Source organism: Hibiscus syriacus, unplaced genomic scaffold (assembly GCF_006381635.1).
Source record: "Hibiscus syriacus cultivar Baekdansim isolate YM2019G1 unplaced genomic scaffold, ASM638163v2 tig00110705_pilon, whole genome shotgun sequence".
Classification (NCBI taxonomy): domain Eukaryota; kingdom Viridiplantae; phylum Streptophyta; class Magnoliopsida; order Malvales; family Malvaceae; genus Hibiscus; species Hibiscus syriacus.
In genome coordinates, this window is record NW_024062831.1 from 220098 (window position 1) to 238204 (window position 18107).

Consider the following 18107-nt stretch of genomic DNA (forward strand, 5'->3'; position numbering starts at 1 on the left):
AGGTAGTAAGCAGCAGCAAATTACAAGCATATCAGCAAACTCGTTGGCAAGTGGGTGTGACTCATGGTTTTGGAGGAAAAAGCCACGGGGATAAAAAGAAGAAGAAGAGCGGCAGCAAGTACAGCAACATTAAAAAATCGACCTGAAAAATGAAAAACAAGTGGCATGATGGTCCAATTAATGCCAGCCGACCCAGACAGCCACAGGTAAGCGACATAAACTATGAGCCATACCCCACTAATTAACTTCACCTGTTATGTTCTGTCTCCATGTTTTCAGATATAAATAAATAACGGTTCACCCTCCAGCCTTCAACATATCGAGTTTCTAAAGTAACACGTAGGGTTTGTTTCGGAGAAAATAATAATTTGGTTTTGGTTTTCATTGCTTCTCTTGTACTTTTGTTGTCTGAACTGGTTCGCCATCATGAACCAAGCTTTGGTTTTGCAACACAACCAGCTCCCTTCTCTTCGATGTCTTTGACCGCTGCTGACGATGCCACCAAGTACGAATCGGAAATTGTAGTGGAAGATCCACAAGAACTTAGGGTTTCTGTCGACCTTGTATGGCCGTAGAACTACATCTTTGGTAATTTTATGTATGTTGACATCTATAGCAGCAAGCCAACAATGACTTTTGTGTAACACTCTCATCCAACTTGGGTTTCATTTCTCTTTTAGAATACGATTGTTAGGTGACGGATGTTTAAATGGTTGTTTCTTGTAACTTGAATTGCCCTCTTCATTTCATAATTGCATGAAACGGGTAACATAAAAGCATCTTTGCTGCTGCTCATTCCATTCACTGTTCAAAGGATGGTATTTGCAGCGGTGGGATGTCCGACATCACTAGGATATATACCTGCAAACGCAACTTGTAATACGCATACTATTAAATCGTAGAAGAATTATACACATACGAGTCTCTAAATTATACACAGACGACATTACCAGTATGTTGCAATAGATGGTACAATGTACTAAGCACAAGTACATGGCGCTTCAATCTCAACATTTTTCATGGTATGAGTTGCACCTATCAACTTTGATGTCGATTTGGAATCAGCTGGCGCATCAGTCCATGTTGAATTGGCAGAAATAGAATTGCGGGTAATTTTAGTCTCCACCAGCAAATGTCCAAATGGATTTGAAGGTGAAGGAATTTCGACTGCTCCTTCTAACATTTTAACCACCATGCTCATCGATGGCCGCAACTCCGGTCTATACTGGACACACCATAAAGCTGTCTTGATCGTTCTATCCATCGTCTCTTGATTTTTTTCGTCAATCTCGCAGACTTCCATTAACTGTCCGAGATCTCCACTCTCAATATTGCTCCACACCCATCTTGGAAACCCATTCTTGGCTCTCTGGACGTTCAGTGTCGAGGTTCCTTCTCGTACCGATGATTTCAATCAGTAGCATCCCGAAGCTATAAACATCGCACTTATGGGTCACGGGATAAGGCATCCAAAGTTCGGGCGCAGCATACCCCGGAGTACCCCGAGCGCCTGTCATGGTTATGTGAGTATTTTCCCTATTGCAGAGCTTGGCCAAACCGAAATCAGCTACCTTGGGAAAGAAGTTAGCATCTAGGAGAATGTTTCCGGGCTTTATGTCATAGTGAATAATTCGGTGTTGGCATTCCTCATGCAAATAAGCAATCCCTTTGGCCGTTCCTATTGCGATCTCATGAAGCTTTTCGAATCCTAATAGTATCTTTTCTTCCCCGAATAAAAACTTGTCGAGCGAGCCGTTAACCATGTACTCGTAAACCAGGGCCCTAAGGTTCCTATCGAAGCAGAAGCCATAGAGTCGGACGAGATTAAAGTGATGAACTCTACTGATTGTACCAACTTCCGCCATGAATTGCTGTTCGATTCTTTTATTGGAGGTTCCATTTAAAACCTTAACAGCAACGGTTGTTTCGTTATTGAAAACTCCCTTGTATACTGCTCCAAATCCCCCCGAACCCAACAGATTGGTGAAATTATCAGTTGCAATCCTTAGCTGCTGAGAAGTGAACCTGATAGGCTTCTCCTTTTCCATGTCATTGAGGAATTTATGCTTAGTCGTCATCAGAAATTCGGGAAGGTGAGCGTTGTTCCTGATAGCTTCAGCTCTTCTACGTAAACCAATAACGATCATTACGAGGAGAATCATGATGATTACGATCACTGCAGAGAGCAGAGGAATGAAACCATTGTTAAAAAAAGTTGTTAATTCCGAGAATAATATAGAGAAATATGGAAACCATACCAGTAGATATAACTCCTGAACTCGATGACATTGGTTGATTATTAGAGGGCGAAGGAACAAGCCTAGCAGATGCAATTAACAATATCATAGTTATTCATTTAAAATTCAAAGTTGGGAATATAAAATGTATAGATGAACAGTATTATCTGGATTAGAGTATGACAGGGCCGGCCTTGACCATCTATGATAAATGCATAAAAACACAGAAGCGAATAGATAGAAAATTACGCTGTTTATAATAGTGACTTGTGATAGAAACATTTTGGGAAGGTAAAAGTAAAATATATGTTCTTTTGATATTCATAACAATTGACCCTAATGTAACCTCAAACTATGTTCATCAAATCTTAATAATAACCCTAACTATTTCAGATTTCTTTGAGAGCATTACATAAAGATTGAAGTCAATCAAACTACCAAAGAGCCAAACTACTAAAACAGAACAACAAGAAGTCTTATTTGGTCTCACCAATAAAAAAGCACAACAGGCTCTTAAGATTTTGTAGCAAAAAAACCATATGGAGGCTTTTAAACATAAGCTTCAATGACGGATTGCACTGCACGGATGCGTTTTACAGTGAATCTGGTGAACCGAGAATCCTGCCTCACCAGATTTACATCTGAGGGTAGTCGTTAACTCTGAGAATGTCATGCGACTTCCATGATTGTGGATAGCATCGGGGATCCCAAGCTCAATGGCACATTTGACTACTGCCATATTAACATATCCAAATACATAATTCCATATATCTACTTCTGCTTTATCATCTTTTCCTACCCTCGCACTTTTACATTTCCCATCTCCATATCCTTCTTTCTTTGAAATCTTATACCCAGATATTGATGTAGAAAAGGCTTCGTTTATATATGAGCAAAAGAGTAACCCTATTTGGGAAATTTAAAACACAGGTAATCTTTTAATTAGGATCTTAAAAGATGATCTAATGACTTGTAACAACCTACTTTTCATAAATATTAATTATATTATTCCCATTTTTCTTCCTTGTATATTTATATATAATAACAACAGGGTCAAATTTAAGCCATTAAAGGTTAAGTAAATGGATTATGGAAGCTTTTATCTTTATATACTGCTTTGTTTTCTCAAATCTTTTAAGTGCAGGTGATTCTAGATGGGAGAGGCTGAGGATGGGGCGCATTTTTGGTCATTATCATTCTTATAATTGTACAAGTATAGCAGCAAGCTAGGAAGAACAATACCTCGGTGGAACACCACAAATCCAACTCATATACTTAAATCTTTTATCCGCAAGCAACGAGATGATCGTACAACGTGAACCCTTGACGTAAAATTGGCCCAAGTTACTAAACCCAAATTGTAGATAGAACAAAGGAATTGACACGAGTTTTCCTTTTGCTGCTTTTAACATCCACGTTATCCCTGCCCTTATCCAACTAACCAATGGCTGCTCTTCAGCGTTCATGGCTTTCTTCCCTCAAATCCACTGCTCTCTTCCCTCCCGCAAACCATCACAAGAACTCTCTTTTCAAACTTTCCTTCTCCCAGAGTCAGAACGATGAAGCTTCCAAGTCCAACTCACCTAACTCGGAAGAAACTGCTCCTGTAGACCCTATCAAGCTTGCTTTTGAAAGGGCTAAAGCCTATAAGAAAACCACAGTGAACCCTGGAGGTGGAGATGGTAAAAACACTGATGGAGTTAAGTTTGCAGTGGAAAAGGCAAGCGAGTACAAGGAGAATGGCAGTGAGTCCACAATTGCTTCTGGTAAGAGTTGAAAATTCTTGGCTTTTGCTATATGGGGATAGTGACTTTATTTTCCTTCATCTGGTTCAGAATTATTCATCCAAAAAGAAAACTTTATGCGAGATGAGAACATAAATCATATGAATTTTCTTTCATGTTATGATTACGGATGAGGATTGCAATAGCCTGGGGAGCTGAGCGAATATAGTTGTATTTATCTGTTGTTTCTTCTTTCTTTCTAACTGATGGGCGAAATCCTAAAACCTTGGAATGCTTTTCCATTTTTTGTGCACGAATAAACATTTTTTCAAATCTAAATGGTCATATTATATGTGCAGTATGTTACATATTACTAGGAAAATCATACAGTTGACGAAAGGTCTTACTTTCAAATATGTTGTGTGCCGCTAATGTGTACTTGGTGGGAATTGATTTTTCAGTCAAGAAAACTGGGAGTGAGGATACTCCACAGCAAAGAAAGATTCTGGAAACGAAGATTCAGAAGCAGGAAAAGTTATCGGTATCAAGCATTGACTTCGTAGGGCTTGATTTTGCTGATAAGAAAAAGAGCAGAGGACTACCCCCTGGGCTGGTTCCAATTTCTGACCCTTTTCCAGAAGGTGACTTGCCTGATGTGGAGATTATTGTTGGGGACACCAGCAACTTGGGGAAGCAACAACACCTGAGATGAAGCAAAACACGGAAGAAGACTCAGAAGTTTACAAGCCAAAGGTCTCAACATGGGGAGTCTTCCCTAGGCCCGGCAACATCTCCAAGACGGTAAGACGGCAAACAAATTATTTGTTTTGTAGAAAAATCATTGTGTGACTTTCTCAAAATCTGGCCTTTAGGCTTTCAGTAGTCTCGTTTTGGGTAAAAGAGATCAATTCATTTGATTGGATAACTTATTGTAGTGGAATATGTCAAACACAGATTCCTACTAGTTTCTGGAGAATAAACAAATTTGCCATTTTACCTGATGTATCTGATGTTGTTGGTAAAACTCACCTATTGATCCTATAGAGAATGTCAATTTTCTTTTAACCATTGAGAGTGGAAATTGTTGGAATTATAGTGAGAGTTGGAACTGATCATGCTGGAAAATAGAAATTTTCTGCAGTGTGCTAAACAAATAAAAATTAAATGGATATCTGCCACTATGATGCTAATTGATAAGTGTCTTCCTAAATGCATAGGATGTTGCATGAGCATGAGCATGAGCATGTGTACATGGATGTGTATCTATGAAGTTCCTGAGAATTGCTTTTCACTTCTCCATGATCTTGTTATTATATCCTAGTTTCTTGGCTCCAGGATTCAGATTGAAGCTGAAAGCCTGAAATATTTTTGTATTTTAGTACATACTAGTCACTGTTTTGCATATTGTATTTGATATAACAAAGATTTTACCTTCTTAAGATGATAAAAATAAATTTTATTGCTATATAATGCGAGGACAAGTGAGCCAAGATTATCCAGTTTAACAACTTGTTCACGACCCGACTTTAGCTGCTCAGCAGTTGGGAAGTGTATTTTTGTTTTTCAACTAATAGATGTACAAGTATGATTAACGGAAAGTGTTCTAAATTGCAAAAGCTTCAATTATAGAGATGAATTGATTATAGGATCACAGGGTGGCTACATCATGTTCTCTCATGCCTCTCAAAAAGCATTTCTGACATGATTTAATGGTTTTAGTTTGGTGGTGGAAGGACTATTCGACCTGGGGAAGTGCTAGAAACAGAAGAAGATCGAAATGCTAAAAATGAACGCACAAGGCAATTGCTTGCTGCTTACAAGAAGAAGGTTGGATTAAATGTTGACCCAAAGCTAATATCTGAATGTGACAAGGTACTCAAATTAAGTAAACATTCTTGCTTCCTTCAAAGTTATTGCCGAACCACAATAGTGGTCTATAAGTACCAAAAGGACCATTCTCCTAAGCTGGTTTTTATAATTACAGGCATTGAAGGATGGTGACTCATTGATGGATTCTGGGAAGCTTAAGGAAGCCTTATCCTACTATGAAAGAGTAATGGAGAAGATGCCTTTTAAGGTAATTCGTCTGAACGAATTTTGAGTTAAAACTGAAAATTGTTAGGAAGTTCATCACAACCTTCTCTAGACGAAATATTAATTTCTGTTCTGCCTTACCACCTCTTTCAATTGATGGTGAAACGTTTAACACTACATAATTTTAGCCTAGTTTGGTCTAGATCATCCCTGTAGAACTGTACTAATTTCATGATATTGTGTTTCTTAAAAAGCATTTGTTCTATTACTTAATCCCACAATTTTGGACTTGAAAATTAAATATAACTTCTAAATTTGTTATGGCCTCTTCTTTGAAGATGTGATGAAAAGGTTCTTATTGCTTCAAATTGAGGTAAGGAACTTGCTAAAGATTTTGTGCCCCATCACATGCTTTACTTAAGACGATGGTTTTTAAATCTTTTTGCCACTGTTTCACTCTTCTGGTCATTCTTGCTTCATTGATGGTGAAATTTTTAACACACTACATAATTTTAGCCTAGTTTGGTCTATAGCATCCCTCTAGAACTGTACTAATTTCATGATATTGCGTTTCTTAAAAAGCATTTGTTCTATTACTTAATCCCACAATTTTGGACTTGAAAATTAAATATAACTTCTAAATTTGTTATGGCCTCTTCAGTGAAGATGTGATGAAAAGGTTCTTATTGCTTCAAATTGAGAAAAGGAACTTACTAAAGGTTTTGTGCCCCATCACATGCATTACTTAATGATTTTTAAATCTTTTTGCCACTGTTTCACGCTTCTAGTCATTCTTACTTCCCAAACTAGATGTTTTATGTATTAGTTTCAGATATCCCATTCATGCTCTAGAGCACTGTAGCCTTTTTCATTGTTGAAAATCAATTTTATTTCAGAAAGAATTCAATTCATTACAGCGAGTAATTAACTATAACCTGGTGTTCCTTTCCTTGTAGTTATTTTCTTTTGATTGTGCAGAGTGAACTTCATGGAGTAGCTGCTGTGCAGTGGTCTATATGTCAAGATTCACTTAGTAGGTAACTATTAATCTGTTGGAACTTCGAACTGTATTGATGTGCATCCTCAATATTTTAAGTTCTTCCACTCTATTTGGATCTAGCTACTCAAGGAAATAGATTAAAAACAACTGTATTGTTGGACTTTTTCCTCATTGATAGTTCATCTCATAGTTACCATGATTGTTTAGTGACTATGACAATTACAAAAGCTATATTCTGAATCCAGTGTCAGAATGGATGCAGAAGCACCTTTTGTTTATATATGAAAATCTGATCTGACCTTTCTTTTTATTTTTAATTTGCTAAATAACTTGCCATCAAACCTTATCTCTGGAATATTAAAGATTAGACTTAAGCTATGCTTGCAATATAAAGGCTTTTTGTTTCTAGTTTAACTTCCTCAAGATCAAGTTGCCTTCAAACATGTTAGAGATATAACAATGACGATAGGGTTCGATACTTGCCTGCAGCCTTCAGGTTGTCCAGCAAATCAGGCAAATGTATCAAATCTGAAATTCTGTTGGATTCATTTGTAAACAGTATCATTCTGCTTTTTTTTATTTGCATTGATACAAGTTGAACTATAGACAGCTGCATTTGTTCACAGGCCAAAAGAAGCTCAAGTTATGTATGAGAAGCTCCAGTCTCATCCAAATCCGAAAGTAAGCAAGAAAGCAAGCCAGTTTCTGTACAGTTTCAAGGTAACTGATAATCAACTTATTGTTGCTCTAAATTCCAATGTTGGATGTACATTCGCCAAAGCACTTCATTTCGTTCATTGCTTATTGAAATCATGAAAAATAAACAGTTGACAAGTAACGACAATTTTCATGTTTCGGTAGGCCATGGAAATGATGAAGGTCACAGGCTCGAACTTCTCACTAAATCACACAGGCTACCAGAATTTCTTTGAGGCATTTATTGAAGACAAAGCCAACTACAATGTACAAGGGTCTGGAATCACAGAAGGTGCACTGAATCAAGCCCTCCCATATATGATTTTCCTTCTTTCCCCCATTATTGTTGTATTATTCATTGCTGTACAGAAAGGATATGCGAATTAATATACAAGCCAAAATAGCTAGAACCATACTCACTGTACATGTTTCATTATACCTTTTGCAAAAAAATATTAAAAGATTTCCTTTTCTCCAAGTGGTACATGTCATGAATTCTCCATGATTCATAAATTGATATCTTTCTGATAATTCCTATATGCATATGTCATTAATGCTAAAACAAAGCACTGGTGTTGACAATTTACAGTGTTAATTAAAGCTGCTTTTGCACTGTCGATTTACCCAAGAAAGATCTGTATACGTTTTGTAAGTTGAAATGTCATAATTACAACACCATTCCTTGAGGTTACATTGATCACTTCTAGTTGTATGATTTTCCCCTTTTTACCAGAAATTCTCCACTAGCCTTGATTTCTTATGCATGAAACAAAAAGGGAATTAGAATCAAATAAAAAAATGGCACTGTTTTTGTGAAAGCTACTCAACACCATCCTTTTCTTTTAGGTAAAGCATACTTGTGCATATCCAAGTCCTAATCTCTCTTTAATCATGCTTTTTGGCCATATATGCCTTTGATACGACTCAATTTTTTAATTTTTTTAATTTTTTCATTTTTTCAAAGCTTTACTATATACGTGGGGGACAATATTTTGTTCCTCATGCTCAAATATGTGCGTGTTAAACACGGATACTTTGGGGGGGGGGGATGTTCTTGTAACACAGAATATAAAATCAAAATCTAATACCAGTCATTCATGCATGCTGCAAGCACCAACATCATTTCAGTTTCCAGGTTGGAGTAAGCTTCAAAACCTCAGTAAAGATGTAGAGAGATTTTATATGTTTTGTATGTCATGTTTGGTTTACAAGTAATAAGTAAAAAGCTTAATTATTACATAATTTTTAAAACAATTTTTCATGACACAAAGAAGAGTTAGTACAAATTTAAACTTAAAATTAGAAAGATAAGTAAAAACTCAAGTAAAAAATTATACATATTCAAAATAAGCAATATTTGTTCATTATCTTCGAGGAAAAAATAACAGCCCTGCCAAATGTAGCATTAGTAACTGAATAACGTTTTAAGTATCAATTGGTGTGCTAAAGATTCAAAATTGACTGTATTACTTTCAGTTGTAAAGTTTCTTGCCTAGTATATGAATTTTGTTTTCCTTTTACTATGCATTATTTGTTTTGTTTTTTCCTGGATACATGATCATTTTTTAGTTTATAAAATAATAGAGTTGCTTTCATGACACGAATCTCTATCTAATCACCTTATTATGTATGGTAAATGGTTAGGTTTTAGATAATCACGAATCATTGATTGCGTGGACTCTTGGAACCATATATTATAGTAGGACGTAGGACAACTAATGTGACTACTCATCACCATTTGAAGGGTAGCCTAGACGTCATGATATTATAATTTGATATACATACAATCGTGGTCTTATCTTTAACATGATCCTATTAAACGACTCCAATGGTTAAAGAGAGTGTTGTTCTTCTTACAGTCTTAGGTACAGAGTCATGGGTTTATTAGAAGTTTTATCATAGGTCTTGTCGAGGACTCGATCTCCATCGTATCCCTTTGGAGATTATCTTAATAGGCTGGCGGAAAAATTATATCTTCGGAGGTATAGCGGGTTCATAACTATACTTGACAGAGTTGTTGACTGCTCTAAAATCTCTAGCTAGGACTGTTATACAATTCACTATCAGTGGTAGATTATAGGAAACAAGAAAACATGGGATTATTTTACAGGGGGATAGGGGGAGCTGTCTTGTTGTTGCTGCTACTCTGAAGAAGCAAAATCAGACAGACAGATGTAGTGACATTCCTGCCTTTCAACACTGCATGCATAAACATGGGATGTTGCTCCATGTCTCTGGATTCTCTCCATAATGAAAAATTATTATGACAAAAACTATTGTTATTATTATTTGGTCTTGATGGTGCCCACAAAGCTAGCTTTTCGTCATGGTGGAAAAGACTAAAAGTGCACTGTACAAGGCTCCTTCCATGGTTTATCTCTTTGACTCAGAATAGGTGGAATTAATGAATTATGATCATTACAAAACCCTCAAAAACATAATTTTACCATTTGGTTGTGTTTTTTATCTTTTAAAAAACAGAAAAGTCAAAAACAGTATAAAAGATGTTGAATTTGTTGATCAGTGTTAGGTGAGTTTGGGGAAATCAAAATTGATGTTCTGCTACATTCAGAATTCAATTATTTGACAATCTAATTGCAAATTAATATTTGGTAAAGGCAATTAAAGAAATTCCTTTTTACAAGAGAGGGGAGGAGCGCGTGTCTAAAAGGCTGTGAGAATCTGACCAAGTATATGAAGGTAATCCCCACAAGCAGCCCATTGTTGCCGACCATTGCCTTTGTCTTTTCTAAAGTGCCACCGCCCATTGTCCCCAAGCCCTTATCTCCCCTTTTGACCATGCTTCCTTCCTTCCTAATCTATTTGGGTTAAATGGAACGAAGCCTCTCTTTTTTATAATCATATTTTCCTTGAATTATGTATATCATATTTCAAATTTTGAATACATCATACATGTCAATATTCCAAATATTTTATAGGAGTAAGCAATGATTCCATTAAAGAAATGGCCACCCCGGTTATGCTAGTGCTTGTCGACATCCAATTCTTATCTCAACCCTATTCCAAAGTGGTCTGCCAAGTGCCATTGCCAGTTCCACCGTCTGGAAACTCAGATTACTAGACCAAATATTCTTTGGTCTTTTACAAGTTTCCTTTTCATTTGATTTTCATCACGTTAAAAACTACTTTTCTTCCACAACTCAGTTTCCCAATCCCCAGGGGAACCAAAACCCATCTTGGTTCTCATCAGGGTTTTCCTTTGAGGATGGTTCAAAGAAAGGTGGCCAACAAGCTTGGTATCCAACACCAAGCTGATCATATTAAACCATCATCTTGTCAGCACCAGGATGTCAAGAACAAAGGAAGTGACTTGAAGAAAATAATGAAAAAGTGTAGATCAATCAAGGTCTCAGAACCTATGCCTTTGAGGAAAACAATTTCTCAACCTGGAAAACCTCCTCCTCCGGTTCACAGCAAGTCGTTGATCAAACCTATCAATGGATCACCAAACTACATGAAGTCCACTAGCAGTTCGGAGGCCAAAAAGGAGACCACTCAGGTCAGTTCCCGGAATACTCAAATTGATTTACAATTAGATAGCAAGAATCTTCGTAGTCGTAGAATGAGTTCGACTTCTGGTAATAAATCTGCTACAAGTTTGACGAGGACATCTAGTTTGAAACTGGTGAGGACTTTAACAAAAACTCCTAGTTTTAAGCCTGCTAGAACTTCTGCCAAAAAATGTTCCAGGGTTTCTTTATGTTCAGATATGAACGAACGGAAAGCTACCTGTTCTTCGACTTTAAAGGATTCGAAGTTTCCGGCTTATCTTTTGCTTAATCCCGGTGGAACCGAGTATGAAGGGACTTCGGTTATAAAGGTCTGCCCTTATACTTACTGCTCCCTCAACGGTCATCACCACACTCCTTTGCCTCCGTTGAAATGTTTCTTGAAAGCAAAGAGACGTTCAATGAAAACCCAGAGAAGCATGAAGATGGAAGCTTTCAGCCCACGTCTAACAAAGCCTTCTGGTGATGGAACAGAGGAATTTGACTCCCCTGTAAACTTTTTCGTTGAAATCTATGCAAACAATGCAAACAGTAAAGGAGATGATCATGATGTTGATGAAGCAACCGGGGGAAGCACACAAATGAACGCCCCAGGAGCGGATGGTTCTAGATGTGGCAATGAAACAGCGCTGGAGAGTCTATCTCAAGGTTCACTAAACTCTGAGTCTCAGATTGGTTTTGATGAAAATCTTGAACATTACAGTGAAATTATTTCTCAAGTAGATATCATCGAAACCCATAACGAAGACCTGAAACGTGATGATGTGGACGAAGAGTTTAGAGGAATCGCAGCTAAAGAAGAATCATCTCCATGGAGCTTTTATGATGGTGATAAGCAAGAAGGCATTCCAAGCGTTGATGTGGACCATACTATATTTGAAGTTATTGAAATGGAGTGGGATGAATGGTCATTTTCGGCTTCACATTCTGGCGATGAAACCCATTTTTTGACGGAGTCTGATCAGGGAATTGGGGATTCGTCAGAAGACAGTGACAGCAACATGACGGAGGAGGCTTCCGAAGCAGGTGAAGATGCAAAATGTGTCGATACATGCAGCCAGATATCTGAAACCCTAAGCTATGACCAAGTTTCCTCCACCATCATGGATGAAGAAGAGGAAGAAGAGCACACTGAAATAGATTTACATGGGGAACTAACATCAGGCAAAGAAAAAATGTTGGAGATTGGAGTTCCTGGAACATTTAAGGAAGTTTTTGAAGCAGATTCTCCACTACAAGTTCCTGAAAACATCGGCACGTTTTATCTGAAAGATGGAGGTTTTGAAAAAATGGAGCCATTTCAGTTGGAGCAGGAAGAGATAAATGAAGATTACAATGAGGTCCAAAAATCAGGAGATTTAGAGGCAGCTCAGACAGTCACTATCTGTGATTTATGTCCTGAGATGGAACTTCCAATTGGGGAAACCGGAGAAAAATTCAAAGCAGGCAAAGATGATAATGTGGCAGAAGACACTCTGAGTGAAGTTAATGATGCATCTCATGATGTTGTTGATGAAATTCATTTTGCCGAGAGTCAAGCTCACTTGGAAGTGGCAGCAAGCGATCAAAGTAACCGTAAGCCAAGAAGCAATGCTATTGCTAAGGAAGACCTTGCTGACAAGCATGCCTACAGGAAATGGAGAATCAGGCGCAAGAGACGTGAAGACGAGTACGAGGAATCAAGGGACTTCAACCCAAGAGAACCAAACTTCCTGCCCATCGTTCCAGAGGAAGATGCAGAAAGGGTTGATCTGAGGCATCAGATGATGGATGAAAGGAAAAATGCAGAGGAATGGATGCTGGATCATGCACTCCAGAAAGCAGTCACCAAACTTGCTCCAGCTAGAAAGAGGAAGGTTGCATTACTCGTTGAAGCCTTTGAAACTGTCTTGCCGCTTCCCATTACCAAATGTGAAACTCATTTCAAGCATTCCTCAACAAGCTTTGCCCATGGAAGAATTCAAGCTTGTAACTGATAGTTTTTCTTCAGGCAACTGTTTATTCCATTCTGTGTTATTGTTTAGTTTAAGCCTAAGTTATGGATGAGTGTTAGAATTTGAAAAAGCTGGATCATATCTATGGTTTGATGTCTGTCATGTCTGTTGTTATGTACTTGTAATGGTGACACTAAGTTTATGTTTTAGATAATTTCTACTCTATTATTCATCTCCACCAATAAATCAAAAATATCATCAATGTTTTTCCATGTATTGTTTCTAATCAGGTTGACGTATCAACAACATGAACAGTTTCTTTATATTTACACACGTTCATTTATCAAGTTAAATAATCAAGCATGAACATGACTTTTACGCTTGTTTATTGAACAAACCAAACACCATAAAGCCTTGTTTCTTTCATTTATGCTCATAAACAAAGATGGTTTATGTTCTGTTGATAAATCGGGCAAAGTAAACGAAAGAACACAAGAATTTTAACGAGGTTCGGTAATGTGCTTACGCCCTCGGTGCCTAGGCAGCGCTAATTTTTTTTTTTATTCAATGATAATAGGTTTAGGTTACATCTCTATTTATAATAAAAAAACCCTGGTACATAATTACAAAATTATGAGTCATACCTTACAAATCTCCACCTTGGCGAATATCATGCCCCTTAGGAAACATTCAATGTGGGTTGGGTTACCTTACTTCTTTAACAACTTGAAACATTCAACAAGTCCAAGCAATGCTTGAACTTGTCTGTTGTAACTGGCTTGGTGAACATATCAGCGGCATTCTCATCAGTGTGTACCTTCTGAAACAAAATCTCTCCAGATGCAATCAACTCTCTGATCTTGTGAAAACAAACATTAATGTGCTTAGTTCTAACACGATATACCTGATTTTTTTAGCTAAGTGAATAGCACTTTGATTGTCGCAGAGCAGCTGAACTCCACCTTGCTGAACACCCAACTCCTTCACTAAACCAGTGAGCCATAAAGCTTCTTTTGCAGCTTCAGCCGCTGCCATGTACTCAGCTTCAGTTGTAGATAGTGCCACAACAGATTGAACAGTAGACTTCCAACAAATAGGTCCTCCACCAAGAGTAAAAACATACCCTGTCGTAGATCTTCTATTATCCAAGTCACATGCATAGTCTGAATCCACATATCCTACAACCAAAGGATTATCTCGTTGACTACCAAAAACAATTCCATGTCCCACAATACCCTTTAAGTACCGAAAGATCCACTTGACTGCTTCCCAATGTTGCTTACCAGGTTTAGACATGTACTTACAAACTTGACTAACAGCATGAGCTAAATCAGGACGAGTACATACCATTGCATACATCAAGCAGCCAACAACATTAGAATACGGAACCTTTTCCATATCTTCAGCTTCCTTATCTGTCTTAGGGCACTGTTCTGATGAGAGCTTAAAGTGGTTCGCCAATGGAGTGCTAACTGGTTTTGCGCTGCTCATCGCAAACCTTTCTAGCATTTTTTTTAACATAACCCCGTTGAGATAGCCATAATTTCCTTGAGTCTCTGTCCCTGCAAATTTCCATTCCAAGAATTTTCTTTGCAGCACCTAAATCTTTCATATCAAATTCCTGACTCAATAAAGTTTTCAAACCGATAACATCATCCATGTTCTTCGCAGCAATCAACATATCATCACCATACAGTAATAGAAAAATAAAAGAACCATCATCAAGACTCTTAACATAGACACAAAAATCATACTCACATCGGTTGTAGCCAATTTTGATCATATAGGAGTCAAACCGTTTATACCACTGTCTCGGAGACTGTTTCAACCCATACAAAGATTTCTTCAATCTGCAAACTAAATGCTCGTTTCCAGGTTGAGTGAAACCATCAGGTTGCCGCATGTAGATCTGCTCCTCTAAATCACCATGCAAAAAAGCAGTTTTAACATCCATCTGCTCTAAATGCAAATCCCAACTGGCCACCAATGCAAGTAATGCTCGGATTGAAGTGTGTATGACCACAGGAGAAAAGATTTCATCATAATCAACTCCTTTCTGCTGTGAAAAACCATTTGCTACCAAACGAGCCTTGAACTTCTCCCCCTCCTTTTCTGTTACTGTTGGTTTCTTCTTATACACCCATTTGCAACCAATCGGCTTTTTACCCTCAGGAAGGGGAACCAACTCCCATGTACGATTGTGATTCAAAGACTCCATCTCCTCAACCATGGCTGCCATCCACTTGTCATTTTTCTGACTAGTAATAACATCATGAAAAGTAACCGGATCATCACTGCTAACAATAAGTGCAAAAGAGACCAAGTCTTCAAAACCCAATCTACTCGGAGGCTTTATATTCGTCCGTCTCACCCTGTCTCTGGCGAGACTATAATCCTGCAAATCATCCGTAGTGGAACCACCAGAAGTCGGTTGAGACGTTTCTGGTTTCTCAACTGGAAACTGCTCGAAATCCACCACTGTCGTGTCTTTCTTCTGTTGCAACATGGATTGTTCATCAAAAACAACATCTCTACTGATCACAATTTTCTTCGCAACTGGATCCCAGAACTTGAATCCTTTGACACCTTTCTTGTAATCCAGAAAAATGCACTCATTCGATTTTGCATCAAATTTGGATCTCTCATCAGCAGGTACATGCACATAAGCAGGACAACCAAAAATCCGTAAGTTATCAAAACTAACATCATGACCAGTCCATACCTCTTCTGCAACTTTCCCAGCCAATGATGCCCTTGGCGATCTGTTGATAAGATAACACGCCATGTTAACAGCCTCGGCCCAGAAGTGTTTGGGAAGCCTCGCATTCAACCGCAAACATCTGGCTCTTTCATTCAACGATCTGTTCATCCGTTCCGCAACATCATTCTGTTGTGGTGTCTTGCGCACTGTAAAATGTCTCTTAATCCCGTGCTCCTTACAGAAGTGTAAGAACTGTGAATCTGTGTACTCCGTTCCATTGTCAGACCGCAAACACTTGATTTTTCGTCCTGTTTGGTTTTCTACCTCTCTTTTCCACAGCTTGAACTTCTCAAAAACTTCAGATTTCTGTTTCAAAAAATACACCCAAACTTTCCGTGAAAAATCATCAATAAAAGTAACATAATACCTAGATCCACCCAAAGACGATATCGTGGAAGGCCCCCATACATCAGAATGCATATAATCAAGAATCCCTTGAGTTGTGTGTTTCGCAGTCTTGAAACGGACTTTAGTCTGTTTACCAAGAACACAATACTTGCAAAAATCGAGCTTACAGCTTTTGACACCATGCAACAGATTTATTTTGTGTAATTCTGTCATACCACGTTCACTAAGATGAGCAAGACGCATATGCCACAGTTTTGTAGTATCATCACAGGATTCAACAGAATGAACTCCACCTACAACGGTACTCCCTAACAATTTATAAATATTTCATGCAGTCATCTTTCCTTTCATCACAGTCAAAGCACCTTTAACAATCCGAATGGTTTCCCTATCCTCATCAGCCTTAGGGATAAAACCATTCTTGTGCAAAGTGCCCAAAGAAATCAAATTCTTCTTCAAATCTGGGATATGTCGAACACCACTCAACGTCCGAACAGAGCCATCATACATCTTAATTCTGACATCACCAATACCAACAATACTGCAACATCGATCATCACCCAAATAAACAGGACCAGAATTAACCGACTTGTATGTCGAAAACCATTCCCTATTTGGCGTGATGTGATAAGAACATCCAGAATCAAGAATTCACGCATCCGTCAATTGAGTCGTTGAAATAGAAAGCATATCACCCTCACTGCAATCAGAATTGTCATCTTTGACCACGTTCACAGACTTGGATGAAACATCACGCTTCTCATCAGTCTGCTTTTTCAACTTCGGACAGTCTCGCTTCATATGTCCCGCCTCCTTGCACTTGTAACAGTGAATTGTCTTCTTATCCCTAGATTTGGATATGGAATTCCGCTTTCCAGACCCTGCCTTCTCTCGCTTCCGTCCACGGTCTCGATTACCCTTGACATATAAGCTATCAGCTTGAGAGTCTTCCCCTGCATTCTGTTTCCGCTGGTTGTGAGCCAACAAGGCTGCAGTAATCTCCTCAACGTTGATAGTCTCTTTCCCATATGTAAGAGTAGTCACCATGTGTTCGTAAGAGGGAGGCAACAAACACAACAAAATCATCGCTCTGTCTTCATCCTCAATTTTTACATCAAGCCGAACCAAATCGGAAACGATTTGATTGAAGACATTCACGTGTTGCGCCAAATCATGATCGTCCTGCATCTTCAGCCCATACAGTCGCTGCTTTAGATACAATTTTGTCGTTAAGGATTTGAACATAAACTGACTTTCCAACTTCCTCCAAATTTCATCTGGAGACGATAGATGCATGACGTGATACATAACCTCGTCCGCCAAGCATAATCGTATGGTTCCTGCCGCTCGTTGTTGCAATTCTTCCCAATCTTCCTCCTCCATCGACGCTGGCTTTGTAGGTCGCAAAGCCTTCAGGATCCCCTGCTGTGCCAACAGATCCTTCACCCTTGTTTGCCATAATCCGAAGTTACCCAGACCATCGAATTTCGCAACTTCGAATTTTGCTCCTGACATCTGATACCAATTGTTGATAAATCGGGCAAAGTAAACGAAAGAACACAAGAATTTTAACAAGGTTCAGCAATGTGCTTACGTCCTCGGTGCCTAGGCGGCGCTAAATTTTTTTATTTATTCAATGATAATAGGTTTAGGTTACATCACTATTTATAATAGAAAACCCTGGTACATAATTACAAAATTATGAGCCATACCTTACATGTTCGTATGATTATTATGTAAGAAATAATAATCTTATTTCATTTTTATTATGGCGACGAGGGGGGATTGTTCAATAAACGAACGAACATAAATAGTGATTTGTTTGTTCAAGCTAGATTAGTTT

The 18107-nt window shown here is 38.2% G+C and overlaps 1 protein-coding gene, 1 long non-coding RNA gene and 2 pseudogenes across 2 annotated transcripts; 2 read left to right on the plus strand and 2 right to left on the minus strand.

Moving 5' to 3' along the window:
* Nucleotides 1-979: 979 nt before the first annotated feature.
* Nucleotides 980-2976, minus strand: LOC120138800 (annotated as a pseudogene).
* A 674-nt stretch (nt 2977-3650) lies between these two features.
* LOC120138778 lies at nt 3651-8177 on the plus strand (annotated as a pseudogene).
* On the minus strand, nt 5781-17864 carry LOC120138779. The gene is made up of 3 exons (XR_005517558.1): nt 17826-17864; nt 10490-10497; nt 5781-5895 (listed from the first exon to the last, which is right to left on the minus strand). It is a non-coding gene; the product is annotated as an uncharacterized LOC120138779 (long non-coding RNA).
* LOC120138777 lies at nt 10578-13378 on the plus strand. Its single transcript, XM_039154185.1, has one exon. The coding sequence runs from the start codon at nt 10918-10920 to the stop codon at nt 13195-13197; it is 2280 nt and encodes a 759-aa protein (XP_039010116.1). The 5' UTR covers nt 10578-10917; the 3' UTR covers nt 13198-13378.
* Nucleotides 17865-18107: the final 243 nt, after the last annotated feature.

Bases quoted from the DNA above. Each gene is read 5' to 3' on its own strand.
- LOC120138777 (XM_039154185.1), top strand. From the start codon at position 10,918: ATGGTTCAAAGAAAGGTGGCCAACAAGCTTGGTATCCAACACCAAGCT.